The sequence below is a fragment of the Cyphellophora europaea genome (genome assembly GCF_000365145.1).
Source record: "Cyphellophora europaea CBS 101466 unplaced genomic scaffold supercont1.5, whole genome shotgun sequence".
Classification (NCBI taxonomy): domain Eukaryota; kingdom Fungi; phylum Ascomycota; class Eurotiomycetes; order Chaetothyriales; family Cyphellophoraceae; genus Cyphellophora; species Cyphellophora europaea.
This window is the reverse complement of record NW_008481811.1, coordinates 372,071-399,335: the sequence shown is the minus strand read 5'-3', so window position 1 is coordinate 399,335 and position 27,265 is coordinate 372,071. Positions and strand designations below refer to the sequence as shown.

Sequence of the window (27,265 nt, the reverse complement as noted above, 5' to 3'; positions counted from 1 at the left end):
CTGGTGGGCTCAATGCCTGAGCATTGGATGACGTGTTGACAGCATTGAATTGTGCATGCTGGTAAGATAGGGCGCTTGGGCGCGAGTCTCGGTACTCATCTGAGAGGTTTTGGCTACCACTGTAGCTCTGAACATGCATCGAATGAAAATCAGTGGGCCCATCCCGTGTTTCGCCTGTGAGGGGGGATCGCCAACTTCAGTCGTCAGGTCCGTCAAGAACCTTGAGACTGTGGCATCGAACGAGTCCCTCTTATTCCGGAACATGGGAAAGTGCTCAACCATCCCACCAAGGACAGAAGAACATGTTTGAATAAGCATCTGTAGGTGACCCAGGCCAATCTGATTCCGTACTTGCTGCGATGCTCGGTAACTGTGCAAAAGAGCAGTACCAGCCGCTGAGAGGCTATCAACAGCTTGCCAGTATATCGTCAGACGCCGCTCATCAAAGAATCGTCGATACAGCTTGATCATGTGAGCTGCAGAATCTGCTACGGCAGCCAGAGAAGTGTCGTCCTGGGTTGGGAGGTTCTTTGACGGATGGTAGAGGTATAACAGGGCTCGGAAATACGTCAAATCGAAGTTCTCGACGACCTTGCGTTGGTGATCAGGTGAAAAGCTATCACGCGGCACAGAGTTGTACCAGTCTTGAATCTGCCGGTGCATCTGGTGCCTCCACTGGATCAGATCGATTGGCACGTAGCCGGGCGGTGTTCTCTGAAATAGGACTGTTTGCATCTCCGACTGAATCCGCCGGAAGCGGAGAACGTGAAGATTGACACACTTTGGCCCGGTTTGGGAATGCGGCGGTACCAGCGGGCCATCGGCAGTGATATATTCGTCATCGATGTCGCTCGGAAACTTTTGCGGCAGTCAACCAAACCTGTTTTTTTGGGTTTTTTATAAGAGTGAGGGGCTACGTACTTGCGTATCGATGGCGCCATCTGCCAGGCATGTCGGCGTGCACAGGGCGTAAGCAATGTTCCGATCCAAGGCGTATGCCACCCAAAAGGTCCTACGCCTGATGTCTGTTGTTAGGAAATCCAGTTGGCCATCCGGGGGCTCTTGATGGAGCCCAAGCTCGACAGCTAGTCTGATAGCAGCGCCGACAGTTTTCCAGACTGCCCACTCGGTGGGATGATGATAGAAGTACTGGCTCATCAACAGCAGGGCTTGGACACCTTCGATAGTAGCTGGCAGGCTCGCACTAGCCAATGCGGCAGAGGCTGTCCGGTGATATCGATCTGCTAGTGACGTGGGTATTCTGGAAGGGTCTTGCTTCTGGAGGACAAGGAGCGCAACTGCGAATACTTCAAGCACCAAAAAGCTGGCCAACTTTGCCTTCTTGTCGCAATGCGTTCGGTTGAAGTCTATGGTAAGCGGCATACTATACAGGTAGCTGAGCGATTGTCGAAAATGCGGTTCATAGAGTAGCGGCTGACTTAGATTCGCGAACCGGAAGTATGCTTTGGTGAGGCTCTGGGCTGCGTGCCTCGTAGGCAGCACCAGTCGGGAGTTGTCGAGCTCGCCTAAGACGTCCGGTGGCAGATATTCTTCGGATGTGCTTCCCTCCATTTCCTTACCAGCGGCACATGGCCTGTGGGCAAGACCTGATAAGAACAAATCGGAAAGGCTAGGTTGCTCTGTAGGATCTGGTGCCGACATGCGGTACTTAGTCACGTCTGTAGCTGCACCTGCACTTGTCACTCGTGTCCCAACTCCGTGAACATTTATGGGCGGTAGGTTGTTCTGGTCGACCGACAGAAGCGCATCTAGATCTGGGCTTCTGGCTGATGCAGAATCCTGTAGCGGGATATCAACCTCGTTCGCAGCATCCACCGAGATGCCGCGTTCATGGAGCTTTGACTCAAGGAATGCAACGCGCTCCTCCAGACTAAGCACATAGCTTGTCACCAAGAGTAAGCATGCTGTCTCATCTTGGGGGTGGAACATGTCCGAACCTTCTGGGCACACTGGTGCGATTGACGGCGTCATAGCCGACACAGTCTACCCCAGCGGACTCGCACAGGCGACACTGCTATCCTCATAGTACTATCAGTCACCGGACCTGTGGCGGTTGGCAATTGGCTGCTTACAGGTATTCTTCCATCACATCGCTTCTTCTTCCGTCGGCAGCGGTCACAGGCTGTGAGATTGGAGCGGATCACAGAGGACGTGGAGCTATTTCGTTTACTCCCACGTGGAGGGGACATCATGGGCGTGTGCATCCAGGAGAGTCAGAGTTGCTGCTGCACGTGGTACGTCGCTGCAAATTGGATTGAGGAAGGCGCGGGGAAGGCCATCGTGCCAAGATATCATATCTACTACCTATCATGGTAGGTAGGTAGGTCCCTGGTGCCATCCCAAACAAAGACCCCTTGGAAGGTATGGTCATTGAGGTCCTGTGAGACGAGAAGAACTTTGCAGGTGGCGTTCTCAGGCATATATCGTGCTCGTATCTACAGAGAGCAGGAGTGTAGCAACGGGACGTTGTCTCCTGGTATCGAGACATAGGTGTTCTCATCCTCCAGTGGCAATAGTAGGACAGATTGCCCAATTTTCAACGTTCTAGCGCGAAGGATTCATGCGGCGCAGACCCATCCGATCTGGAACATCCAATTTGAACAACAAGGCAAGAAGGCGTCCAAAGGGCACCGTGAAAGTATCAAACATCATCGTGGTCGGCGGAATGAAGCACATCTGCTGCATCCGAGTGTATCAGCGCTCCGCATCCTATCAGCATTCGGTTTTGCAAATCTCAAGTGTTGTCAACAGAATGCCACTGACAACATCAGGTTGCGATAATGCGCAGTCTCAGATGCGGACAGACGACTGCACCTAGGTAGAACAGGTAGTAGGGAAGCCTGGGGTGCGAAGGGCTGCAGGCTCTAGGTCGGCTTAGCCCGGACCATGGTGCGGGCACCTCACCCTGATAAGTTAGGCGTGGGGTAGCCGATCAGCGATCAGCAAGCTGACTTGACACTTTGCGTCACCGCGAAGCTTTGAACACTGAGTGATACGAACTTCACACTATAAGACTGTTTCAAACCAAGGTTCTTGCGGCGTTGCGCAATTCTGCACAGCCCCCTCTTTTGCGTCACAAGACCGCCCTACGATTATCTCACATTCGATAGCCTCAAGGTAAGTCTGCCGCCTGTTTCCTTATTGCCAACCCTCCATCGCGACTGCCTATCATTTCACTCGTAAGACTCGAGCCGTGAAGTTCCGGCTGCCCACTCAGAATTGCCTATAAAGCGATAAGATGCCCGGAATCCGTGCGTTCTGCCTCTCTACCCATCTCCTTCATTCAAATCGCACCTTGTAACTCCCTTACTAAGACCACACCCAGCTCTTGACGCAATGGACAAGCTCAAATCTTTCTTCCGCAAGAAGAAGGGCGATTCCACCACTGCGCCCACCAAGACCGAACCCGCCATCCCCAAGCCCACCACGACCACCACTGCCGCCGCGCCATCTACTAGCGAGCCCACCGCTCCCGCTGCAGGTACGAATAGGATCAGACGCCTCTCTGACAAGACCACCCTCGTTGACGTTTTCTCAGGCGTTGGTCCCATTGATCAAAAGGCTCCCGAACCCGCCGCTCCTGCCCCAGCTGCTGCTCCAGTTGCACCCCCAGCTCAGGTTGCCGACGCCGCTCCGAAGACCACAGCTAGCCCTGCTGGTGCTCCATAGAATGCGTGCGGCAATACGTGCTGCCATAAGTGTGACTGCGCCCGGCCTCCGGACCCAAACGCCGATGCTACCGAACGATCTGCGTAGACATAGCAGGCGGCATGAACCATCCTTTGATTTTCAAACTGCGAATACCCCACAAAGCGAGTCCCAACGACGGACGAACACGAGATACCGTACCCTTTAATACGCCACAACCCTCATTTCAATTCTGACAGAGAAGTGACAATGAAGCTGTGTAGGATCAGCAATGCATAGTCAGCGGTCTCCAGCGCTACGATATGATACCCCTCTTTGTTTCCGGCACACCAAGCACAACAGCAACCAGCGAGAGCATGACAAAACTCGTCAAACTACCCAGCGTAGGGTCTGCGTGCCTCGCAAGGATGCCATTGACTTGGCTTAGCATAATCAATCAAAATGCGAGTTCCAAAATATTCAGAGTCTTATTCCTACATCGTGATGATATGTGTACATGAGAAATGTCGTGCCGTAATCGTCCCAAAACGTCCCCGGAAACCTTGGCTGGAAGTATTGTTCTCAACCAACGCCTCGCTATGCCAGCGAGCAAATACCTCTGTGGGATGGTGGCTTCATCCTAAACAAATGCGAAAGCCACAAAGATGTGCAGCGATATTCTGCCCCCGTGCTCATGAACATGTGACATCCAAAACCCCAGAATGGCACGCCAGTACTTGATGCCAATACCCGAGCTAGCACTATAGCTCGTGACCCGCCGGAGTCCTCAATCCATTTGGACTGTTAGGAGCAAGCCACTTCCGCTCGTATGTGAGGCAGATGATGGGTTTGCTCTTGTCCAACAGATTCGATGCCGCAACAGTAGTGTTGATCAAAGAAGAGGGAGGTCTTCTGCTCGGTCGCGGGGATCAAGACAGGTTCACGTTCAACTTGACGAAGATTCCCGACGCCTTTTCCTTGACTTTGTGGTCTGTCTGGCCATTCGTCCGCTGCGTCGACCGCGAATTCGGTCGCGACGCGGGGAAGATCCGTATCGATCGCTTCGACTTGTCGCCGGGAATCATTGATAACAGGATGTCGTGGTGCAGCTGCTCGGATAGGCCGTTGGAAGGCCCATCGCCGTTCGGTCTCCCCTCTTCCGCGGCGCTATCGTACAGCTGGCTCTGCGTAAGATTGAGGTTCTGTGCGCGATGCTGCGAAGGGAAGATTTCGACGATTTGGCTGCAGAAAGAAGCTTGGTTAGCATCTTGGTCTTTGCACCGCGTGGCTGCAAAAGCCTTACTTTCCTGCCCACTGCGTTATGCCGTCCCATGCGCTCTGCAGCCGCCGCTCCTCTTCAGCGCTAATTCCATGGTCGGGCGGGGGAACCGCGTTGCCGCCCCACGTGCCATAGCTGTTATGGGGGTAGTCGAAGTCGAGCAGTCGTGCACGGTCGCTGGAGTCCGGGGAGCTGCGAAGCCCCAAGCACGAGAGGCATGCGCCCATGGCGCTCAGTCGTGGTAGGGGGGCTAGGATGGTGCAAGGAAGACCGTAGGCGTTCTATCGTTTGGATGTAGACAAAGAGGTCATTGTCAGCCACCGCCGTCTGCCAACTGGAAATCTGTCGGCTAGTGCCTTCAAGCGTCGGTATCACTGTGTCACTGATTGTACATTGGTGGCTTGAAGTCATGTCGCAGCGCGAGTCAACCGAGTCCACAACACGGCTTGCGGAGAAACCTATCGCCGACCGACAACGTCCATGCCAAGGAACGGTAAGCTACCAAATTGTCCGTCTCCCCTTACTCTACATTGTGTCACTTGCATCTCACCCTTGTATCTGGCCGGAGCGCCCCTTGACCCTACGCAGTGTGCCTTTTGCTGCTCGAGCGTCTTTCCCACGAGGTGTCTCGGATCATACCCCATCGACAGCCCGCCACTTTGGTAAGGGGGAAATTGCTGGCAACGGTCTGCCGTCAGGTCGACAGAAAAAATGGCGTTGTCGTATCGTCTCTGTCTCGTGCATTCCCGACATGCTTGAGTAAGACTCATATGCTGTTGTTGCAAGCATGGGACATCTAGCAGACCGCCGACGACAGCAGCTGACGGCAGAAGACAGCGGCACAAACGGTAAGTCCTTTCGTATGATGCTTCTGGCCGGGGCCTTATCCCCATCTCCAAAACGATGGAATGAAGGATCGTGTTCTTATCGGCCAGTATTCGGGCAACGTTCTACGACATGTCTCTCCTTCAAAGAGTATTCTTGGTTTTCCCTTGCAGCCCTCATCTCAACTCCCTGCCAAGCCCTGTCCCGGCCCGCCCGACACGTGGGCGGCGCACGTTCAGGACCTGGCGCAACAGCGATAACCGACCCCCTATCGATACTCGACAGGAGCTCATTCTTGACCTGCCTCCAAAACAGCTCGAGGGGGCGGGGAGTTGAAACATTGCGTTGGGATATCAACTTTCAACGCTGAATGGAAATTGCCATGAGGCAAGGACGAGAAATCACTCTTACACGATGGTCATCAGTGACAATCTATAAGAGCTGGAAGGTGCCCTGTTCACTTTCAACAATCAGCACAGTCATTCGCTTTCACCAGCTCCTAGTCACTCTTTACATCTCTTTGCGACCACTCCTTCGTCGCCATGCATTCGTCACTCTTTACAACGGCCATGGGCCTGTCCATTCTTTCACTCAGCTCGGCCCGTGTTCTCGAGCAACGCCAGGCACGCCCGTCCTGTTACTATGACCCAGTCTTCAACGGTCTCTGGAGCAACACACAAATCAATGCCGACGCACAAACCTTCTGTGCCAGCCTTCTGGGCAAACCGACCCCTTCATACTGTGCTGGTACCATAACCAACACCGAGTAAGTAGTCCGGCCCCTGGGCTTCCACAAGGCTAACAAGCGCAGAACCTTCAGCGCAGCTATCACTGCAACTGTCACTGTATCTACCGACACGACCGTTCAAGCTACAGTCACGAGAACCGACACGATGGTCCAGATGCAACTTGGCAAGAGGGCTGCCGCTGAAGCCCAGATCACGAGTGCCAACTTTCTGGTCAGGGCTCGTGATGCCATCAGGAGACAAGCTGCTTCATCAGGCGCAACCAGTGCAGATTTATACGGCAAGATTTACAGCGCCTGTTCTTGTGGCAACGCAGCTGGCAGTATCTCGCTCCGCGCCATCCCTGAAATCTGCACAACCACTGAGGTGAGTTCATCTACGAGCAAGCATAGTGCAGCAGCTAAATAAGCTAGGTCAAAACCGAAGAAGGATTCGCCACAGCAGAGGTCTTTACTGCTACCGTCACTTCTGGCACAACGACCGTGACTGTCTACGAGAATGTCACCCAGATCATCTCGACCAGCAGATCTGCTACTTCCTTCGCGCCAGTGCCCGTCACTGTCACCTCGGAGACGCCTGAGGCTACGACCTCCGCAGACATGGTCTGGCCTGACTGGGATTTCTCCAGCACAAGGTCGAGCAGCACTTCGGAGGAAACTACGGAGACCTCAAGCAGCAGCACTTCAGAGGAAACCACGGAGACCTCAAGCAGCAACACCTTCGATGAGCCCACGACCTCAACCGACATGTTCTGGCCTGATTGGGAGGATGTCTCGGCGAGCACGACCTCAAGCAGCACCGTTACTTCTCTCCTCCCCGACTCGCCAACTGTACAGGAGACAACGACATCTCCCTCGCCGTCAGCTACCTCGGAGGTGATGGACTGGCCCGACTGGCCCGACTGGAGCAATGTCTCGAGCACGACCGATGGCAGCAGTTCTACTTCTCTCCTGCCTGACTCTCCCACACAGCAGGAAACAACCGCATCGCCATCGCAGTCGACTACCTCCGAGGGTATGGAGTGGCCCGATTGGGATATGACCACAAGTTCTACCAGCTATGAGATTGAGCCGACGGTTTACAACACCACTAAGACTACCTCCGCGTCTGCAACGGCCACACCTACTGGCTGCAAGAATGGTGATATCTTTTCGGAAAACCCAGACAGATGCACCGTTTATGAGTACGTATGCGGACGCGACTATGGCAAGGAGGATGTGAAGTCAGAGCAGTTCTGGACACCTACTGCTGAGAAATGCTCCGAAACCTGCGATTATCAGAACTTTGCCGACAGCGAAACCCCCTGCGTGGGTATCGTGTGGAAAGCGGGTCGGTGCAAGCTCCTCAAGAGCACCAGCACTCCCGTCGAAGATTCCACAACCGTTGCGCTGTTGATCAAGGCCGATCCCAAGTGCGCCTCGACCACTTCATCGAGCTCCTCCGCCACTGGTACCCCACTCGTGTACCCGAATACCACGACTCCTGCCGCTACTACTGCCTCCACATGGGGCGGATGGGGCGATGTCAAGAACTTCACCAGTGTTTACAACAGCAACACCACCACAAGCTTCGCTGTCGAGCCAACCATTATTGAGACCACGACCACCACTCAGCCTTACTACAACACCACCGCTTCCCTCACCAGCTCGAGCGTGTATCCCAATATCACCACTTCCGCGAACATCACGACTTCTTTGACTGCATCACCCGATTATACCAGCACCACCGCCTCGTTGAACATGACAACCAGCAGTGCCTACCTCGCACCCAACGTCACAACGCCCTTCACAAGCTCTACTGCTTGCGTCGCCGAGACTGTTTACCTGGGCAATGTGACCCAGACGGTGACTGAGACAGCCACAGTGGTCCAGTACGCGAGAGGCGGACACAGGTGGAAGGGATGGTAATTTGACGCTCATGGTCAAATTTAGGAGAAGAGGTGTGTTGAGGAACTCGAGATCGGAGGGACACTCTCTTTGGGAGGAAGGTTTTAATAAGATAGACCAAAAAAGCACTTGTTGGATTTGGTGTGGAGGTGGAGGCTGGGAAGTAAACGACGGGAATTTTAAAACACGAGTACACGCACGGTAATGCAATGATATGCTATGATTAAACGGACTTGAGAGCTGCCAATCCCCTAACCCAGGAGCCAGCGATTAATGTTTGGAATTTCTTTCCATTGACCAGATATGATAGACACTGATGGCGGGTGATGTGCTGCATGGAACGCTGGACAAGAGCTTACAATGTGCTGCCCTTGGCGAGGCGATGCCGCTCGGGGAGTCGCCCGCCGCTGGGGTCCGTTGCCTTAGGCCAGGCTGGGCGCTGATGCAACATTAGCGATCAAGACTTCAGGCAACCTCATTTCACACAGCCACAGTAAGCGAAGAAGATCCAGCCTACTATATCGTCTGCCGATCGGGCGCCGGTGTATTCCATTGCAATGCCCACTTACCGCCAGCAACCAGTTTGAAAGTGTGTGACAGGATCAGGATTGAAGCGGGGCCGATGAGAGTGCGTGAGTCACGCCAGGAAAGAGCGAAGCAGTCGCCGCATCATGGAGCTCTCGGTAGGTACCTACGCACATGGCGACACTGTTCTGACTGTATAGTGTGTCCGTTGCAAGGAAAAGAAGGTGCGATCGACCCGCCAGCGAAACCTACCTCTCATTAACCCGCATTGAACAGCTGCGTTGCAATAGGGCCAATCCATGTGCCAGGTGTATTAAAGCCAATGCAGTCTGCGCTACCGCTGAACGCAAGCCGCGCGTATCACATAAAGCTCGGTCAGTGCATCTCTTCCATCCCGGACCGGCATTGACTCGAATCCCAGCGAGACACAAGTCATCACATCCCTCAACGAGCGCATTATCACCCTGGAGCGGGCGCTCCGTGGCTCGAGCTCTCTAGTCACCACTTCTACTCCGCAATTTGATGCCCGTTCAGCAGCTGTGAGTACCCCTGCTTCGGGTGAAAGCTTGCTTGGCTCGACCGGAGATGACAGCAGCACTTCCAAGCTGAATTCTCCGGATGTTAGGGAAGGTATGAGCCTCGCCCAAATGCGCACAATTCAGGCGCAAACTCAGCAAATTTGAATCACAGACTGACTGCTGGGCTAGAATGGCTGGGCAAGGAACTCCGCGCAATAAAGGATTTCTCCATCAGCCAGCTCAACGATCGCGGCCATTTGAGCGTGGACTCGCCTGTCATGGAAGCAATTACTGCGCTGGATGGGGCACTCACAGACTTCAGCAGCATGCACAGTGTTCCCAGGTGGGAGACGACAACCACTCTCTTGAGTCGAGAAGAAGCGAGAGAGGCTGTCAGAGGTATGTCTCCTGGTACATCGCATTTTCGAAGCTATCAAGCGCGAAGCGTGTCACTGGCCAATCGTGGGAACTCAACATCAACTGACGAACCGTAGATGCTCTGGAAAACATGCAAGGCGAGTTCTTTACCTCGCTCCTGGATGTTGAGTTTATGCTGTCGCTTTGCGATGTCATCAATTCACCCCTGGTTCAAGTAGAGCCAGCTGCACGTCTCGTCTACTATAACCTAATCTTCCACGGCGGAGTCCTGGGCGGACCAAGATCACAAATCACTGCTCGCGGATTGTATCTACAGTGCCTTCACGCCGTTCCTGCTTGGCAGGCATGTGCCAGTGGAACAATGCTTGATCTAATCGCCTCGTCATTGATGACCTTCACGACCGCAATCAGCTTGTGAGTACTCTTATTTGACAGTTTACAGCCAGTTTCCGGAAGTACCAATCGCGGCCAATTTCTCGTGATGGAAAGTACTAACTCGAGCTTCTCAATCCCATAGTGACTATACACTCGCCTGGAAATTTCATAGACAGGCATGCGAGTTTGTCAAGCAGCGAGGCTTGGACCGTCTCAATGCTCTGGACATGGTCGGTCTCACGAAGACTGAAATTGATAATCAACGTCTGGGCTTCTGGCAGCTCGTTCTTGTTGATATCTTCTTTCGGTTTTTTGCGAACAAGCCGTCGTCGATCAGCTCCGAGGCGAGCGTCGCGTCCTCTGGAGTACCGCCAGCGACCGATGTGACGCATCAACGACCCCGGGCTGGGCGCACGATCGTCAACACGATCTGGCAGCGTGTTCTCTTTGTGGCGAAGGAGTTCTTCGAGCACTATGACCGAGTTTCAATCATTGATGGAGGCACGAAATCTCATCAATTTCAGAAAAAGGTCGACTCTTTATGCGACGAGATTGAAGAGATGATCGATGACTGGCAGCTCGTAAGTAATCGCTGTGACGAATCACTAGTATCTGACGCTTAGAAGACTCTCCTGATGGAATCTTATGCCAAAAAGCCGATGGACAGCTGGCTATGTGCTGACACCATCGTTGGCACACTCAATATCCTTCTAGAAATGGACAAGCTGCGACAAAGTGGTGCGGAGCCTATGGTATCGGAAAGATCCAAACGAGCTGCTCGCCTTATCCTGGACACGACGATCAACTTTGATGAGATGTTGCGCAATTCAAGCAAGCCTCACGGTGCGCTGTACATGTACTGTATCGCCTTCTATCCCTTCCGCGCGTTCTTCTCACTCTACTACCACATACTTAAATGCGACGATCCTGCGGACTGCGAACAAGACGTACTTCGTCTCGACAAAATAGGAACGGTCATGGTGAGAGCAGCGCAGTCGCGGTTCGAATGGATACCGATAGCCAAAGCCATTGTATCGCTGAATCAAGTCACGAAGTTCATGCAGCAGAGGCAGGATATGTCCTCGACGACGCCCTGGGAGGACGCCTGGCCCGAAAGGAGCAATTCCGGTCATTTGCTCAGCATCGAACAGGCACATATGGCTGACTCGGTATCTCGCGGCCTACCATTGGTTCTACAGCAGCCTGAGTTCGCGCAGTGGCTACCGGACCACGAGGGCATGCACTTTTCAACCGCAGCAGATTTTCAGCATGCTGCTGCTCAGCCCGACTTCAGGCCGATTGAATACATGCAGGCGATTGAAGAACAGTTTGCAGAACGAGGCTGGAACTATGGCTGGTAAACATGTACAACGCTGTCCCTGAATGATCGGAGATTATTGGCCATCCCTTTTTCGGCGGCATCATTCCCGAGGGGACAATCCCATGAGCTTTGCATGGTCTTTCGTAGGGGTATACGAAGGCGCCATGATGGTCTTGACGGTGAGTCTAATATTTCCTTGAAAAGGAAGAAGACGCGAGCAGCCTGCTATATGACGGCCTGTCGCCGATTATAGTTTCACTCGCCGCTGTGCTAAGGCTTTGTCAAACTAGCAAAATCTTGTGCAGTGGTGTGGAAGCCCGCCTACGAATATTCCGGCAGCGCGCCACGGGCGGTCCACCTTGCGATTGGCCCTAGGGGAGGCTGCCAAGAAGGTGATTGCTCACAAGTTCGGACTCATGGACCACCGAAAGTCCGAAAGCCCAGAATCATTGCAAGCCGTTACGAAGTCGTGCTCTTGGCTGAGTAGACTGCCCGGACGCTGGCGGCGATGAAGACTAGGATGATTCATCCACCCTACAAATGCTCCTCTCATTTCGGAGTTTGCCAAGAACCGGCCAAAACATGCTGGGTTTTCGGACGCTGGAGAAGTCGACTCACAGCGGGATCTACCGTCTCCGGGCCTTTCTGGTGCCTTCGGATGTTCTGCTCGGCTATCTGGCGTCACGTCTGATATATTACTTGCCTCGTCTGCTGGTGCTGTTGCATCTGCACAATCTCATGCCACCGTAAAGCTTTGTGGCGCTCTTTAAACAGCTTTGCTCCAACCCCAGTGAGGAGCTGCTGCACATAGCGACTCCGGGGAGAGAAGACGGACCTGGCCATTAAGCAGATATCCGCCTATCGAGGTCAATGGCAGCCAACAACGAGGCCCAAGGCCTTTGGATCTCGACAGATACCACCCCAGCAGGCGCCCTGTCGAGAACATCAACTGCAAGCTCGCTAGGGAAGGAGAAGGAGCACGCTGCTCCCATCACTCGTGACGACGAGATTCTCGACTTAGCTCGACGGCTGACCAGTCACTCTCAACGAAACAACGATCAAAGTCCCTTCCACGCCGAAGTGGGCGGATCTTTGGATCCTAATGCCCCAGGATTTCGCGCTAGGGAATGGGCAAAGGCATTCTACAATGCTGTAAATGCGTCAGCACCCAGGCGGGTCGCGGGGGTCGCATTCCGCAACCTTCACGTTTTTGGCCATGGCAGCCCAACGGACTACCAGCAGAGCGTTGGCAACGTCTTCTTGAAACTGCCGTCCCTTGTTGCTCGACTGGCTGGCGCCAAGAGGAGACGGCTTGATATCTTACGTGGAGTGGAGGGCTTGGTCAAGCCCGGGGAAATGCTTTGTGTGCTTGGCCCGCCGGGAAGTGGATGCAGTACACTGCTGAAGACAATTGCGGGCGATACTTATGGCCTCAATGTTTCGGACGATTCATTTGTCAATTATCATGGTATCCCATCGACAAAGATGAACTCTGCTTTCCGTGGGGAAGCCGTCTATACTGCAGAGGTGGACGCTCATTTTCCTCAACTGACTGTTAACGAGACACTCTACTTCGCCGCCATGGCTCGGACGCCGTACTCGCTACCTAACGGTGTTTCTCCAAAGCACTACGCTGAGCACCTGAGAGATGTTATCATGACCATGTTTGGTATCAGCCATACCAAAGATACCCGCGTAGGCAATGACTTTGTCCGCGGTGTCTCTGGGGGCGAACGAAAGCGTGTGACAATCGCAGAAGCAACGCTCAGCAACGCTCCGCTGCAGTGCTGGGACAACAGCACGAGGGGTCTTGATAGTGCCAATGCTATCGAGTTCTGCAAGACGTTACGTATTCAGGGCGATGTCTTCGGCTGCACATCGTGTGTAGCAATCTACCAAGCGCCGCAGGCTGCGTACGACATCTTCGACAAAGTCACACTCTTGTATCAGGGCCAACAGATTTACTTTGGCCCCGCGTCTTCTGCCAAGGCTTATTTTGAGCGCCTCGGATTTCAGTGTCCTGCATCGCAGACTACTCCCGACTTCTTAACGTCGATGACGAATCCTGTTGAGCGTATCATCAGGCCTGGATTTGAAGGTCGTGTTCCCAGAACAGCCGAAGACTTTGCCAGAGCTTGGCAGCAGAGTGCTGAAAGACAGCGATTGCTCGTCGAGATCGAGGCCTATAATGCTGAGCACCCTCTAGAGGGCGCCAGCTACGAGAAGTTCGCGGCCATCAGAAAAGACGAGAAGTCGGACTACCAGCGGGCAAACAGTCCTTACACCTTAAGCTACTGGCGGCAGATCAAACTATGCATGTGGAGAGGCTGGCAGCAACTGAAGACCGACCCGTCTGTCACGCTGGTAATGTTGATTGGAAACTTCTTCGAAGCGCTCATTATCGCTTCGGTCTTCTACAACCTGCCCAACGACACCTCTGGTTTCTTCGGACGAGGAGCACTGCTCTTCATGCTTGTACTATTAAATGCGTTCGGAAGCATATTGGAAATCATTGGGCTATACGCCAAACGCACCATTGTGGAGAAGCACAGCCGGTATGCACTCTATCACCCGTCCGCAGAGGCTATTGTGAGTTCACCGGCAGCATTACAGTCTACAGCCTCAGGTGCTAACAGAAATTTCAGGCTTCTATGATCCTCGACCTTCCCTACAAGATTGTCAACGCTCTTCTGGTCAACTCCGTTCTGTACTTCATGGGAAACCTACGTCGCACGCCATCGGCCTATTTCTTTTTCTTGCTCATTTCTTTTACTCTGACGCTCTCAATGAGCATGTTCTTTCGGCTGTTTGCATCACTCACTAAGACTATCGCTCAAGCCCTTGCCCCCTCTGCAATCATCCTGTTGGGCATGGTTCTATACACAGGTTTCGCCGTCCCCATCAACTACATGCGCGGATGGGCTAGTTGGATGCGTTGGATCAACCCTGTCAGTTATGGTTTCGAAAGCATCATGGTCAACGAGTTCAACGGCAGGAACTTTTCGTGCTCACAATTCGTGCCGTCTGGTTCCGCATACGAAGACATTGCGCTTGACCAGCAGGCTTGTGCGGTAGGTGGCGCGCGACCCGGCCAGACCTCCGTCACAGGTGCTGAGTATGTCTTCGACACATACAGCTACCAGAACAGCAACCGCTGGCGGAACTTCGGTGTCTTGGTTGGCCTGACGATCGCACTGGCGGCACTTCATCTGATCGTGTCAGAGCTGGTGGCAGCAGAACGCTCCAAAGGCGAGGTACTGGTCTTCAGACGTGGTAAAATGCAAAAAGCGAAGGCCAAGCGTGAGCAGGTTGACGAGGAACGGACTCCAACCGGCTCTCTCGCCCAGAACGAGAAAACGGATCTAGACATCGAAGCGGATGTTCGCGAGGTGGAGAAGCAGACCTCAGTGTTCCACTGGCAGGATGTGAGCTACGAAATCAAGGTAAAGGGCGAGACAAGAAAGATCCTTTATCGAGTGGACGGCTGGGTGAAGCCTGGTACTTTGACCGCCTTGATGGGTGTATCTGGTGCGGGCAAAACGACACTCCTGGATGTGCTCGCAAGCAGGACTACCATTGGTGTCATAACTGGAGAGATGCTGGTCGATGGAAATACTCGAGATACTTCCTTCCAGCGCAAGACCGGCTATGTGCAACAGCAAGACCTACACCTCCACTCATCGACGGTCCGAGAAGCTCTAGAGTTTAGCGCCTTGCTCCGCCAGCCACAAAAGTACAGCAAAACAGAGAAGCTTGCTTATGTGGACACGGTCATCAGCCTATTGAATATGGAAGATTACGCTGATGCCGTGGTCGGTGTGGCGGGATCTGGACTGAACGTTGAGCAACGCAAACGGCTGACAATCGGTGTGGAGATGGCGGCCAGGCCATCATTGCTGCTGTGAGTCCCTTGCTCCTCAATTTCATCCGCGCACTAACAGAGTGGCCGCAGTTTCTTGGACGAGCCTACATCGGGTCTTGACAGCCAGACCTCATGGTCAATCTGTAACCTAATGGAGAAACTCACACGAAGCGGTCAAGCGATTCTTTGTACCATTCATCAGCCCTCAGCTATGCTATTCCAGCGGTTCGATCGCCTCTTGCTTCTCGCCAAAGGTGGCAAGACCGTTTATTTTGGCGATATTGGTCCCAACTCGCGTACGCTCATCGATTACTTCATGCGCCATGGTGGGCCGGACTGTGCGGAAGGCGTCAATCCTGCCGAGTACATGCTGGAGACCATTGGAGCTGCACCAGGCGCGCAAACAGACATTGACTGGCCTGCTGTGTGGCGCGAAAGCGCTGACTACCGCGGTGTTCAGTCAGAGCTCGCGAGTCTCACAGGCCTCACGAAAATTACCACTGCTCAATCCGGCGCCATGACAGGATCCGAGTTTGCCGAATTTGCCGCCCCTTTCACCTCTCAACTACGACTCGTGTTGAAGCGGACTCTTCAGCAGTACTTCCGCAGTCCGTCCTACATCTACAGCAAAGCCCTGCTGACACTGGGTTCCGCCATCTTCATCGGGTTTTCCTTCTTTCGCAGCGAAAACACGCGGCAGGGCCTCCAAAACCAGCTGTTTGGCGTCTTCATCTTCCTGTTCGTGGTGATCCAGCTCATTCTTCAAATCATACCAATGTTCGTCGTGCAGAGAACCCTCTACGAATCCCGCGAGCGCCAGAGCCGCACCTACCACTGGGCCGCGTTCGTCTTGTCCAACGTCTTCGTGGAGCTCATCTGGAACACCTTCGCAGCTATCTTCTGCTTCATCCTTTGGTACTACCCCATGGGCTTGTACGAGAACGCCGAATGGACCGATGCCGTCCACTCACGCGGCTTTTTGACCTTCCTGTTCGTGTGGTCATCATTCATGTTCGCGAGCAGTTTTGCGCACGCCATCATCGCCGGCGTGGACAGCGACGAGGTGGCTTCCGCCATCGCCAACATTCTGAGCATCATGCTCTACGCCTTCTGCGGCATCCTCGCCGGTCCCGATGTGCTGCCGGGCTTCTGGATCTTCATGTACCGCGTCAACCCCTTTACGTATCTCGTCGACGGCCTACTCTCGACGACCCTCGGCCAGGCGCCCGTTCGCTGCGCGGCCAACGAGTATTTCAGCTTCAACAGTCCGGCTGGCGTGTCCTGTGAGAACTATATGCGGCCGTACATGGAGGTTTCGGGTGGGTATTTGCTCGACCCGGGCGTGGAGGGAAGGTGCGAGTATTGTCCACTGGACAGCACGGACCAGTTTCTGGCCACGGTCAATGCGGACTTTGGTCGGCGGTGGCGGAATTTTGGGCTGTTGTGGGTTTATGTCGCGGTTAATCTGGCGGCGGCGGTGGGGTTCTATTGGCTGTTTAGGGTGCCGTCGCGGAAGAGGGGGCAGGCTATGGAGGTGAAGAAGGAGAAGGAGTGAGCTTTATACATGGACACGGTTTCGCAGGTGTGGTTTGGCCCAGGGGTGGGCTAGAAGGCGGAGAGGGCATGGGTGGTTGCAATTGTTGTGGATCGGGATGAACTTTTTTGTATGTGGAAAACATAGGACGCATGGATGGCGTTGGTCATGGTTGACATGGGTCTGGCAAACGATTGAGATATGCGTGGGGCGGGAGCGGAAAAATTATGTACGTGCTTACTTAGACATGTATAGGTTGAGTGTACTGTACTGTAGTACCATCCAAATAGATATATGATAGATTTAAATTCGGATAGGTTGCTGAAATCTACAACCTGAGCTTTTCTGGGAACTTAGAGGGCTTAGGAATAGGACTTGAGAATTCTGGTTCAAGTAGGTCTGATGTATCTTCTAGAACGGAAATAGACTGGAACAGTAGCTGGCGTGTAGGTTCATTAGTTAAGAGCATAAAGTCAGTGAATAGTGTAAGAAGTCAGACAGGTGGTGGAAGACTGTACAACTGTGCCACACTTAAAACTTGAAAGGCAGTGAAAGTCTTGGCGCATAAGTTTATTTAGACATCTGTTCCGTGAGACCAACCACAAGACGTTTTTTGGTTTTGGGATAGGTGAACCGTGAATAGTCTCTCATAACACACTGAGGCCCTGCATCGTCCATGTGCTTATTATATCATTGTTTGTTGGAGAGGCTCCTCCTCTGAATAAGGTCTGCGCTCGAGCAGATCGAATCTCGACTGCAATGTCACACCGCCAGCCACATCATTCTCGGTTGCTTCAGCAGGTGTGTATGCCAGGTGATAATTGCCTCCAACGAACAGCACAGTTCTCACGTCTACAAGCGAGTACTCGCGGATCATGCACCTGATTTCAACTGGTAGAGTAGTCAAGTGTGGTCGCGAGAAAGCCAAGACGAACTGGTTTGAGCCCGCGATTGGAAGAACGAGGATCAGTTCGATCATGATAGCGGTTAACCCGAGTTATTCGAGCAGTCGAGTAAGGATGGAAAAGGGACAGAGAGATCGACGGGAGCTGCCGATCAGGTACTAGCTTGAAAGCCAATGAAGGGCATGGGAGAACAATGTTCGCAAAGAAGTAACAGGTCTTGCAGAGACTTTAATAGTTAGAGTGGTTGATATGCAGTCGCAGCCAAGCCTTACCAAAAGCTTTCTGCAGTATTCGCCCACATATTGACGGTGTTGAGTTGTTTGCATTCTACTGTTCTATCAAAGAATTCATTAAGGCAGCCCTTTGGACCTTGATTGACTTGCAGAAGCTGAAGAGTTGTTTGCTTCTTGCCCAACTCCTTTTAATGGTCCGGTCCACAAAGTTGTGCAAAGAGCAGGAACACCCGGCTCTGCAGCTCTTGCTTGAAGGTGATCAGAATCTGCCAGCGCCACTCAGCATTTTGATCCAACAGATACTCCCGGCTAGCATGGCAGTAAGTCCATAGAAGTATTCCTTCCAAATTCAGAACTAAACATATGCTAGCAACGAACCCCAAAAACTCTCCTTGAGCTGTCTGGGCTGTCTCTACCGAACGACCTACCCCCGAGCCTGCAAGCACAGGTCGACCAGATCAGCCGCCATGATGATCTACGGAAACGATTGCTCCTCAGACCTGCGGTAGTTTCTGTCAGGAAGGAGAGTCGCAAAGCCGATAAATCATGGCGCTATTGGTTCTTACTGACCGGCGAAGAGCTTGCGGTTAAGTTCTACGAGCAGGGCACAGGTACCGGCGGCAAAGTCGGTGTTCTTGTAGGAAGAGCGCCTTCCCTTACGAGTCCTGTGCTGATTGGATCCTCGTCGGGTCCTGGCGCCTTTCGGCCTTGGGCTGGTGGAGAGCATGGATGGGCAAGCAAGAAGTGGGAAATTGTCAAAGCTGTTGAGATGCCTGTCTATGTCGAGCTTGCCCGCTACACGGTTTACTTGTTGAGCATCTATGAGAAGGAGGACGAGCTCTTGCCCTGGAAGGACGACGGTTTCGAGGAGCCTGCCACTGGGACCTATTTCCACATGCATGTTCCTGAAGCACTGGGCGGTATGCAGCCAGCCTCTCTTATGCCAACCGACTCGGAGGTATCAATTGGAGCGAACTTAGCCGTGCCAGACAACGAGCTTGCGTCCGACAGAGACTCTGACGATGAGCATCTCGCACTGCAACTCAATCAGGAGCTCCAGCAGCATGTACACGATGCCGCGGGAACGGAGTGAGCCACGTTGTTGTGCCACTCCAAGTACCAACATACCCAAGCACATAGACACTACCATGCTACACGTTCCTTCAAGAGTGCTCGAAAGCCTCCTCACCATTAACGACCTAGAAGGCCCCATCAATGCTATTCAAGTCAAGGACTTTCCCAGCAATACAGGCTCTCAATTCCATTCGCACTTCTGCTACAACACCTGCATGGAATTAAACAAGCAAGTTGTGGCAGGTAGGCTCGCCACTAGTTTAGACGATAGATCGGCAGAGGTCTTCCACGGGAGGTAGATGCGGTTAGGACCATAATCGCTGATGATTTGGGATTTGCGGAAGCACCAGACGCGGGAGGCTTAGTTAGCTTGGCTAGTGCATCGAAAGAGGGTGCTCAAGAGCTGAAGCCGTTGTTAGTGCACCCAAGCGATCGAGAGAATGGGCTCCTTCTATAGCTGTGCTAGCTAGTAGAGCTGAACGTCAAGTGGAGGTAATTGAAGGCCGCATCTAAGGACAGGAGCGAATTTGCAGTGCTGCTGCTCGTTCATGTGCCATTAAAATGTCTATTCGTTGGACAATCTGGGCAACCGGCCCCAGTACTCGAGCCGGCCCACAGTGGGTGGTGCGTGTATAAGCTACTGACAATATACATATGAGACTTCCATGAGCCTTTTGCGACTTAGTAGCAGCTCACCTATTCAGCACCTCAAGAAGCACTGATGCAGCGATGCTCACGCAATATTGTTCGCTCGCATTCAAGCTCGTAGAAAGCTCAAGATTGTCTGCACCACAGTCACACCTATGTTTCTTGTGGCTACGTGCTTGCCGCCTCAATGAAGCAGACTTGAAGTAGAACCTCCCCAACAGGTTCTGCTTCACAGTCCGTTTGCTCCTTGGATGAGTAGACCTTGTGTCACCTCAATTGTCCAATTGATTTTTGCCTTGGCAAATACCTACCGCACAGTGCCATGAGAGAGCCATCGGATCTCTTCTTGTTAAAGCTACCATTATTCTTGCCAAATTCCAACTTGGACCACATCAACAGGTGCGCCGCCATGTCCAACGAAATCCCACTGCCAGCACATCTTCTCCATCTTGAAGCCATGCTCAGTGTGGTTGATACCAAATACAAATACCGAGAGCAGATCTTTTTGCGCGATAGAGGGCTTGTCAAATTCAATGAAGGTGGCAACAGCAATCACAACGGGCGCAGATACCACTACTGGATCGAGGGTACTGACAAGGAAGTGAATGTCACCTTCTATCCGCGTTTCAAAGAGCAAGGAAGGCAGTTCGGTATCCTCATTGCGTCTTCACCAGACTTTGACGAAATTATCATCGGCCGTTGTCCTACTAAGCCACGAAAATACTTCAAGTTCTGGCGTGGCGTGAGTCATGATTTCGGGGGAGACGAAAACGACGATGTTCTGATCTACAAAGCGCTCGAGGAGCCCGACTTCGTCAAGGCTGCCCGCCAACAACGGACCCGAGAGCAGGATAGTGTCACCAGGACTGCCAGTGAGTCGAGTCAACTGATTGCGTACGCCCGGCTAATGGAGTCAGATGCTGTAGAATCGGCTGCTTTTGACGAAGACGACGAAGACGCTGGACTTCGAGCAAATGGGCCAACTTTGTTACTCAACCTTCGACGCACATTCCCGCAGCCAGCCAATCGACCCAGAAGCAATGACTGGTCTGAGTCGGATGATGAGCCCATTGCTCCTGGACGCCTCAGCTTGAGCACAAGAACGAAATCTGGTTCACAGAGTGTCACTAATCACGTAACCGACGAGGACGTTTCCGACATGGGCGACATCGAGTATGCGAGCGAGACTGAGAAGGCCAGAAGTGGCGGCGACAAAGATCAAAACGGCGACGACAGAAGCGAAGACAACGACGCGTGCATCGTCGTTCCAACAACAACCTCCATCGACAACATCGACGTTGTCTTCGTGAGCACCAGCGGCACACAACTCCGCACTCGCAAATGGAGTTCATGCGACAATGACCAGAAGCTGTTCAACCAGGCCGGCGCAGCGTTTTTCCTCGAAACAGGTGCCAGACCAGATGTTCTCGTGCTCACAATTCGCGGCCTAATAAGTCAAAGCTTTCCTGTGGTTGCCGGCGACATGCAAGACTTTGATGCTCTACTGGGAGGTGTTGAGCAAGCGGTCAGCTCTCAGAGTGCGGGGCAGGTTGTCGTGGAGGTCCGATGCCTGTAAAGAATTGCATGTGACAAAGTATCAAGAGGCATTGAAGGGTTTGGCATAGATTTCACAATGTCCGGTTGAGATAAAATTCACCGAGCTTGATGGGTCAATTTTCTCGAAATGAGCCTGTGCGTAGACACGTACACCAGTCCATAGCAACGTTTTCCCCAATCCAGATTCTAACAGGTCATTCCAAGCACTAAACACCATAAGGTCTTCTCAACCAGTAGAAGAATCATGATGGCGTTCTGGAGGAGGTCGAGCATCTCGTGGAACTCGGGCAGGATGGCCTTGACGTTGTACAGGATACCACTGGCAATCAGTTTGGCCACAGAAGGGGGGCTGTCTTGATCCTGAGGACCCTTAGTGGGTGAGCGCAGCTGAGATCACAAACACTTACATCTTCAGTGACTGGTCAGTGAGGAAGACGGCAATACTAGGGCTAAAGACGTTGTCAGGATGACTGATCATGGCATCCTTGAGGCGAGCATTGTCTGGCTCCGGGCTGACAACTTGGATCGCTCTCATGCAGAGGCTTGTCTCTGCACCCAGCACTAACACCCTCAACGAAGTTGTCAGTCTTCTCCGTCATGTTGAGGGTGGTCTTGCTGGTCTTGGTTGCCGTGATAACCTTCTACACCCGGGTCGTGCTATACTTGCGGAAGGCGTACTCACTAACGGAGTATCAGATAGCCATGACCTCAGAGGAATCCAATTTGTCGTATGTCGGTGCCTCGGACGGTGTGGCTGGAGTAGGCGAAATTGCGATCGATCTCGTGGCGGGCGAGTCGCGTAAAGCGCTTGAGAAAGTCATTAGCTTTGGTGATGATCTCCTTACTGACGGCAATAGTGTCTTCCTGGAGAATGAAGCGGCAGGATTGTGAAGGCAGTGACTCTACGTGGATGACTCCTGATCTAAAGTGACTGTAGGTGGGTCTACTCGTACTAGTTGCCTTTCACGCCGCCTTCTGGAAAATTCCACTTTCCCTGGAATGAGTGGCCGCCAAGGCAGCGTTGAAGGATGCAGAGCGACAGACATGAGGACAAAATTCGTTGCCGGTGCTCGTCGAGCTGCTTTCTCAGAGTTTGCTGCGGAGAAAGAGAAGACTCCAACATTCTCTCATGATTTCATGATAATTCCCATATGGGGAAGAAGTCAAGTCCAGGTCAAGACCACTACATTCTTACCTGATGCCTAATTGCTTCAATCACTTTCAATCAACGTGAGTCTAAACGCTGTCTGTCGAGTACTCAACGCCAATGCCATCTCAGTCTACCGCAAAACGACTCTCCAGATTGCGGTCCATCGATAAATGCTAGATGAAACTCGGTACTACCAATGCCACGCTCGAAAGTGCCATCATGCAAATGGATTTTGCTACTCCTCTGGGCTCATGTCAGTCGACCTCCAAACACCCTCATGTCACTTGAGCTACGCCCACGCACGGACAAATCTCGAGACTGAAGCTCGTGCTTCATTGCGTCCACGGAAAAGCTTCCGCCGATAACCGCGCCAACCTACGTCTGAGTCGCGCGCAAGAACACAGTATGGCGGCCAGAGCTGCCTCGATGGCATGTTCGTCATATCGGAGCCCAGGTGCGAGAAGGTTTACACTGTTGTTGCTCAGCCGATGTAACAATCAGCCACCACCAGAGTGAAGCAAATGATACATCACACGGGCTTGCACTGTCTAATGTCAAGGGCGAACTCGTCTCGGAATCCGTACGAGCCGTGGCCCCATGACTGGCAGGGAGAATGTTTCGAAGCTGGATGCCTACGTTGTGGAACTTGCGAACTCGGGAATCGGGAATCAGAGTCGCCGGGGTGTGTGGGAAGCATGTAATGTATGCGGTGCAGTGCAACCTCGCCTACGAGTATACATTGACAATCTTACGGTGGAAACCAGCTCGGATCTAAGGATTGTTCTCCGTTAAGTGGGATGACTCTGTGGATGGGTGGCCGCGAAGTGGGTGTCATACAGTAGCGAGTCTTCCAGTCCTCACCCAATTGACATTCAATCGTTGATCTTCATTCAGTTGACTGCTTTGCATGGGCACAATAAGTAGCTGCTAGCAAGTTCAACCCGTCCAAAATAATTCGGATTTGCCAGGGGAGGCCATCGAAAAAAATGCGTCTGTCTATCCAGATCCCTGTGCCGTACTCCACGCCGATGTGGCTTTGACATTCTGTTCTGCTTCTGCTTTGTTCCGCTTCTGGGTTCAACAGACGGCCGCCCACCTGCCTGCTGAGTGCTGACCAGGACGCTCGTGGTTCTGTGCCCTGGAACCGGTCGTGTGCTGACCCTCTGCCATGCCATGCAATGTTACCAACATGCCTGAACGCCAGTCATAGGCACGAGGTCGATACATGCATGCTGCTGCCGCCGCCCGCCCCTTCGCCCCCCGTCCTTGCCATGCGTGACCTCCGCATCCGGGGCTATGGCCTTTGGATCTTGTCCGTGAAATATACACCCAAAACTAGCAAGACATGTTCGCTGAAACGCTGAAAGGAGAGTGCCAAAAGCCCACGATTTATCCATTCCCATATCGCCTTCAAAAGTGAAGGGCGAACCGAACTTGTCTCTCCCATAAACGCCATCATTGCCTCCCTTGTCAGGTCTCCTTTCCACCGCTGCTCTGAAAGTCGCTCCGTTCCATTGCGAATGGGAACAACTCCGTCTCATCCTCGTCCATGGTGAGCGTGTTATCTGGCCGACTGCCCGGACGCATGCGTCCGTGCCCTCTCCAGCTCCCACTCGCACTACCGCTGTCGCCCGCACTCTTGTCAGCGCTGCCGGTTCCGCCAAAGCTGGAGGTGGATCCATGGGGAGGTGTCGCGCCCCGCCCTGAACCGCGAGCGCGTCTTGGATGATAAGGAATGGCAGAGTGCGAACCCGAGCCTGACTCCGAAGCACCGTCAGCCGCCAGTGCCGGAGCGGCTGTCTGTGGTCGCCTTTCCGTCAATTCGGGTGACTCTTCTGGCTCCTGGGTGATTGTAGCTCGCAGAGGTGTCTCTGTTCTAGTGGCGGCTCGCCGATCCTGCGCACCCATACTAGCACTGCGCATGCCATACGCATCACGAATTTCATCGCTGAGTGGCCGCCGCTGAGCAGAACTGGATCGCCGGTAATTGTCAAGGAATGGTCTGGGGGAGTGTGGAATGTCGATGGCATTAACGTTGGTGTTCGATCTAGCCTGAGCTGTGTCGCTCGTGGCGGCTTCGGAGGGTGAAGGTGGCTCTTCCTCTATAGCGATCCCGTGCGGATCGTCATCGTGACTGTATGCAGCGCTAAGTCGTGATGGTGCAAACGGCGTATGAGGTGTGTGCGGCGAGATCGGTTTACCCGGGGAGGAAGAGGTCGACGCGGATGTGGCTGCTACCATAGGAGGTACACTAGATAACTGTCTGCTCGAAGAGCTTGATGAGCGATGTAACATCATCGACGATGACAGCGAGTCCGATAGAGCGGTATTGGAGTCGCGCATGCGATGGAATCGATTAAGTGCCGCCGCAGTTCGTCGGGTAGATGTTTCGGCAGCTGCTGCATCTTCAGGGTTCAGCAGATCTTTCTTCGTATCGAGCAGTTTCAAGAAATCTTGAATGCTCTCATCATCTTCTTGCATCGAGTCTGAACTACCACCAGCCGCGACCGCTTCCGTGAGCAAGCCTGAGCCAGGCTGAGCAGATGAAGCAGCGCTCGCTCGACCGCTACTGTTCTGATCTTCATCTGTCTTGGTCATTGTCGTACCACCTGACGATAACCGAGCCCGCCGATGCGAGAAGCTGCTGCTGTATCTGGTAGTTGGTGTAGGCTTTGGCGAGCTAGAGGTAGATGAAGTTACGGCATGTTCTGATAGCGATGAGGGCTTCCTTGCCGCTACCGAATGGGCGTTGGGCGCTGGTCTTGCGGCTTCCTCAGTCAGTGAGCTCAAGGTTGGTACATGGCCGGATGCAAGACGGGGAGACGTTCCCAGTGGAGATGCGCCCAAGGGTGATGCAGACAGGGTCGGCTGCTTGAAGGGTTGAAAACTGAAGGAGCTCCTCCGACCCGCGGCCTGTGCACGTAGTGAGTTCCGGGAGCTGCTGCTGCTGGTGGATGGCTGAGGCTGTGGCGCAGGTCTCGCCTGGTCAGGCGTAGGAGGAGATGCCGTACTGTAGTCCTTGGCACTCCTCAGAGCGGATAAAGGGCTAGTGCCGGTTCCGATACCAGCCTGGTGGAAAGTCGATAAGCTACCATAGGCGTGGCCTAGCTCAGGACGTTGGAACAAATCCGATCGCCGGTCATTAGGCAGTGAACCCATATCTGTTCTACTCCTGTCCTTTTTCTCCTGATCACTTGGCATGGAGGGCCGGAAAAGGTCATCATCGGTGCCAAGGAATCTGGAACTCAGTAACTCCTCTGAGTCATCTATCCGGAAGTCACAATTCTGGCGATATGTGACTCGAACGGAGAAGGGCCCGGCAGGGGATTCGGCGGTCCCAAACGAATAATCGCTGACCACGTCATTGGAGCCGTCGGTCAGAGGCAGATTGAGGTTATCGGAGCGCGTCAGACTGCTCGTAGACTGACCGCTGACGAATCTGTAGCCAATCTTCATAGCCATGGTGGACCGACTTCTTCCTAGCCTGCGTGACAGCTTCCATGCAGGCAAGAAATTGCAGTATGTGAACAGCGCTCGGAAGAGGACGATGCTTTTCTTGTAGACCAGTGGTAGGACTGTGGCCATGTCTGGGGGCAGAGGGGCAGTTTGGTCACCGAGCTCAATTGTCCACCGCTCGAGAAGGATTTCGGTGGATTCGGTATCACGTCGCTTGCCGTATCGGGAATCGGAGGACTCAAGGGCATTCATGACATCCCATCGTTTTCCATCTTCATCGAGAATGACCAGCCGCTGTCCCTGCGGTAGGGTGTCGGTGGTCAGGAACACCTCGATGTTGAGCGGTGGAGGCCTGTCGTCCTTCACATCGCATGTCTTCCACCGTCTGATGTCTTCTCGATAGTCATCCGTCTCTTCTAGCTCGATGTTGAACCACCGGTTCACACGCTTGGTGTCCGAATTCTTCGCGTAGGCAGGGGCAAGGTCGACTCTGGAGTGGAGGATGATCAAGGCGGCTTTGGTGTGGAAGTTCTGAATGACTTGATTGAGCCTCTGCATCTGGGCAGCAGGATCAGTGTGCTGCTCTCGAGGCTGGAAGTCTTCTGAGGAGCCGGAACCCTGAGTCAGCGGAGAATTTGTACGTAGGGCGTTGAGGTCTCGATCTCTAGGATTGTTGGTTCTTGTCGGATTGGTCTGGTCGGATAAGGCAGGGGAGGCCGAGGCCGGGGGGGCACGAGGATGCTGATGCATGGCTTGCCCGGAGCGAAAGCAGTGCAACGTATGGATATAGTTCGAACAGCGAATTCAGCCTAGCGATGGTTGGACGGAGGAGGGCGGACGTGATGATGGAAATGGTCCATATTCGGCAGCGCAGAGAGTAGCGAGGAAGCGTTGGACACGGCAGACGGTAGGGATAGAAGGTGGAGATGTAGTGCGGCGTCGACGCCTGATTTCTAGCTAGGCAGCTATAGAGCTAAGGGTATATCCGATGGTGATTCGGAGGATGGAGGTGATGGGGAAGATGAGGCTCAGATTAGAGAAGGTTGTCTGTGTCGAGCATATGACAGCAGATGGTGATTGGTGGATTGAGCGCAGGTACCAGAACAGTCATGCGCCTGGGACTTGTGAGCAATCCGCCTGGGCGATGACGCCAATGGCGATCTCCAGGAATGGCGGAGAAGCGAGCAACGGCGGACGGCCTTCTAGACGAGACAGGCTTGTACTGTAGAAAGGGCACGTTGAAGACAGCACGTCAACAAGGGATGACTCGAGAGAGAGGATCCGGTTGACTGTTTTGTTGGACGCACTTCTCCCTGAGCTGATAACGAACAGGGTTCTGCCTGGT

General features: G+C 53.3%; 9 protein-coding genes across 9 annotated transcripts; 6 read left to right on the top strand and 3 right to left on the bottom strand.

Moving 5' to 3' along the window:
• Window positions 1-9: 9 nt before the first annotated feature.
• HMPREF1541_05423 (uncharacterized protein) lies at window positions 10-1,950 on the bottom strand (the record flags this gene model as incomplete). Its single annotated transcript, XM_008719763.1, has 2 exons — window positions 10-858; window positions 922-1,950. 2 exons carry the CDS (start codon window positions 1,948-1,950, stop codon window positions 10-12), a joined length of 1,878 nt encoding a protein of 625 aa, XP_008717985.1.
• A 1,407-nt stretch (window positions 1,951-3,357) lies between these two features.
• HMPREF1541_05422 (uncharacterized protein) lies at window positions 3,358-3,690 on the top strand (the record flags this gene model as incomplete). Its single annotated transcript, XM_008719762.1, has 2 exons — window positions 3,358-3,502; window positions 3,560-3,690. 2 exons carry the CDS (start codon window positions 3,358-3,360, stop codon window positions 3,688-3,690), a joined length of 276 nt encoding a protein of 91 aa, XP_008717984.1.
• An 887-nt stretch (window positions 3,691-4,577) lies between these two features.
• HMPREF1541_05421 (uncharacterized protein) lies at window positions 4,578-5,154 on the bottom strand (the record flags this gene model as incomplete). Its single annotated transcript, XM_008719761.1, has 2 exons — window positions 4,578-4,890; window positions 4,952-5,154. The coding sequence occupies 2 exons, from the start codon at window positions 5,152-5,154 to the stop codon at window positions 4,578-4,580; spliced, it is 516 nt and encodes a 171-aa protein (XP_008717983.1).
• A 1,167-nt stretch (window positions 5,155-6,321) lies between these two features.
• HMPREF1541_05420 (uncharacterized protein) lies at window positions 6,322-8,405 on the top strand (the record flags this gene model as incomplete). Its single annotated transcript, XM_008719760.1, has 3 exons — window positions 6,322-6,518; window positions 6,564-6,864; window positions 6,912-8,405. 3 exons carry the CDS (start codon window positions 6,322-6,324, stop codon window positions 8,403-8,405), a joined length of 1,992 nt encoding a protein of 663 aa, XP_008717982.1.
• Window positions 8,406-9,935: 1,530 nt separating this feature from the next.
• HMPREF1541_05419 (uncharacterized protein) lies at window positions 9,936-11,541 on the top strand (the record flags this gene model as incomplete). Its single annotated transcript, XM_008719759.1, has 3 exons — window positions 9,936-10,219; window positions 10,323-10,761; window positions 10,807-11,541. 3 exons carry the CDS (start codon window positions 9,936-9,938, stop codon window positions 11,539-11,541), a joined length of 1,458 nt encoding a protein of 485 aa, XP_008717981.1.
• Window positions 11,542-12,371: 830 nt separating this feature from the next.
• On the top strand, window positions 12,372-16,918 carry HMPREF1541_05418 (uncharacterized protein; the record flags this gene model as incomplete). The annotated part of the gene is made up of 3 exons (XM_008719758.1): window positions 12,372-14,090; window positions 14,147-15,402; window positions 15,454-16,918. 3 exons carry the CDS (start codon window positions 12,372-12,374, stop codon window positions 16,916-16,918), a joined length of 4,440 nt encoding a protein of 1,479 aa, XP_008717980.1.
• Window positions 16,919-18,349: 1,431 nt separating this feature from the next.
• Window positions 18,350-19,128, top strand: HMPREF1541_05417 (uncharacterized protein; the record flags this gene model as incomplete). Its single annotated transcript, XM_008719757.1, has 2 exons — window positions 18,350-18,355; window positions 18,406-19,128. The coding sequence occupies 2 exons, from the start codon at window positions 18,350-18,352 to the stop codon at window positions 19,126-19,128; spliced, it is 729 nt and encodes a 242-aa protein (XP_008717979.1).
• Window positions 19,129-20,166: 1,038 nt separating this feature from the next.
• HMPREF1541_05416 (uncharacterized protein) lies at window positions 20,167-21,333 on the top strand (the record flags this gene model as incomplete). The annotated part of the gene is made up of 1 exon (XM_008719756.1): window positions 20,167-21,333. The coding sequence occupies one exon, from the start codon at window positions 20,167-20,169 to the stop codon at window positions 21,331-21,333; it is 1,167 nt and encodes a 388-aa protein (XP_008717978.1).
• A 2,601-nt stretch (window positions 21,334-23,934) lies between these two features.
• On the bottom strand, window positions 23,935-26,670 carry HMPREF1541_05415 (uncharacterized protein; the record flags this gene model as incomplete). Its single annotated transcript, XM_008719755.1, has 1 exon — window positions 23,935-26,670. The coding sequence occupies one exon, from the start codon at window positions 26,668-26,670 to the stop codon at window positions 23,935-23,937; it is 2,736 nt and encodes a 911-aa protein (XP_008717977.1).
• Window positions 26,671-27,265: the final 595 nt, after the last annotated feature.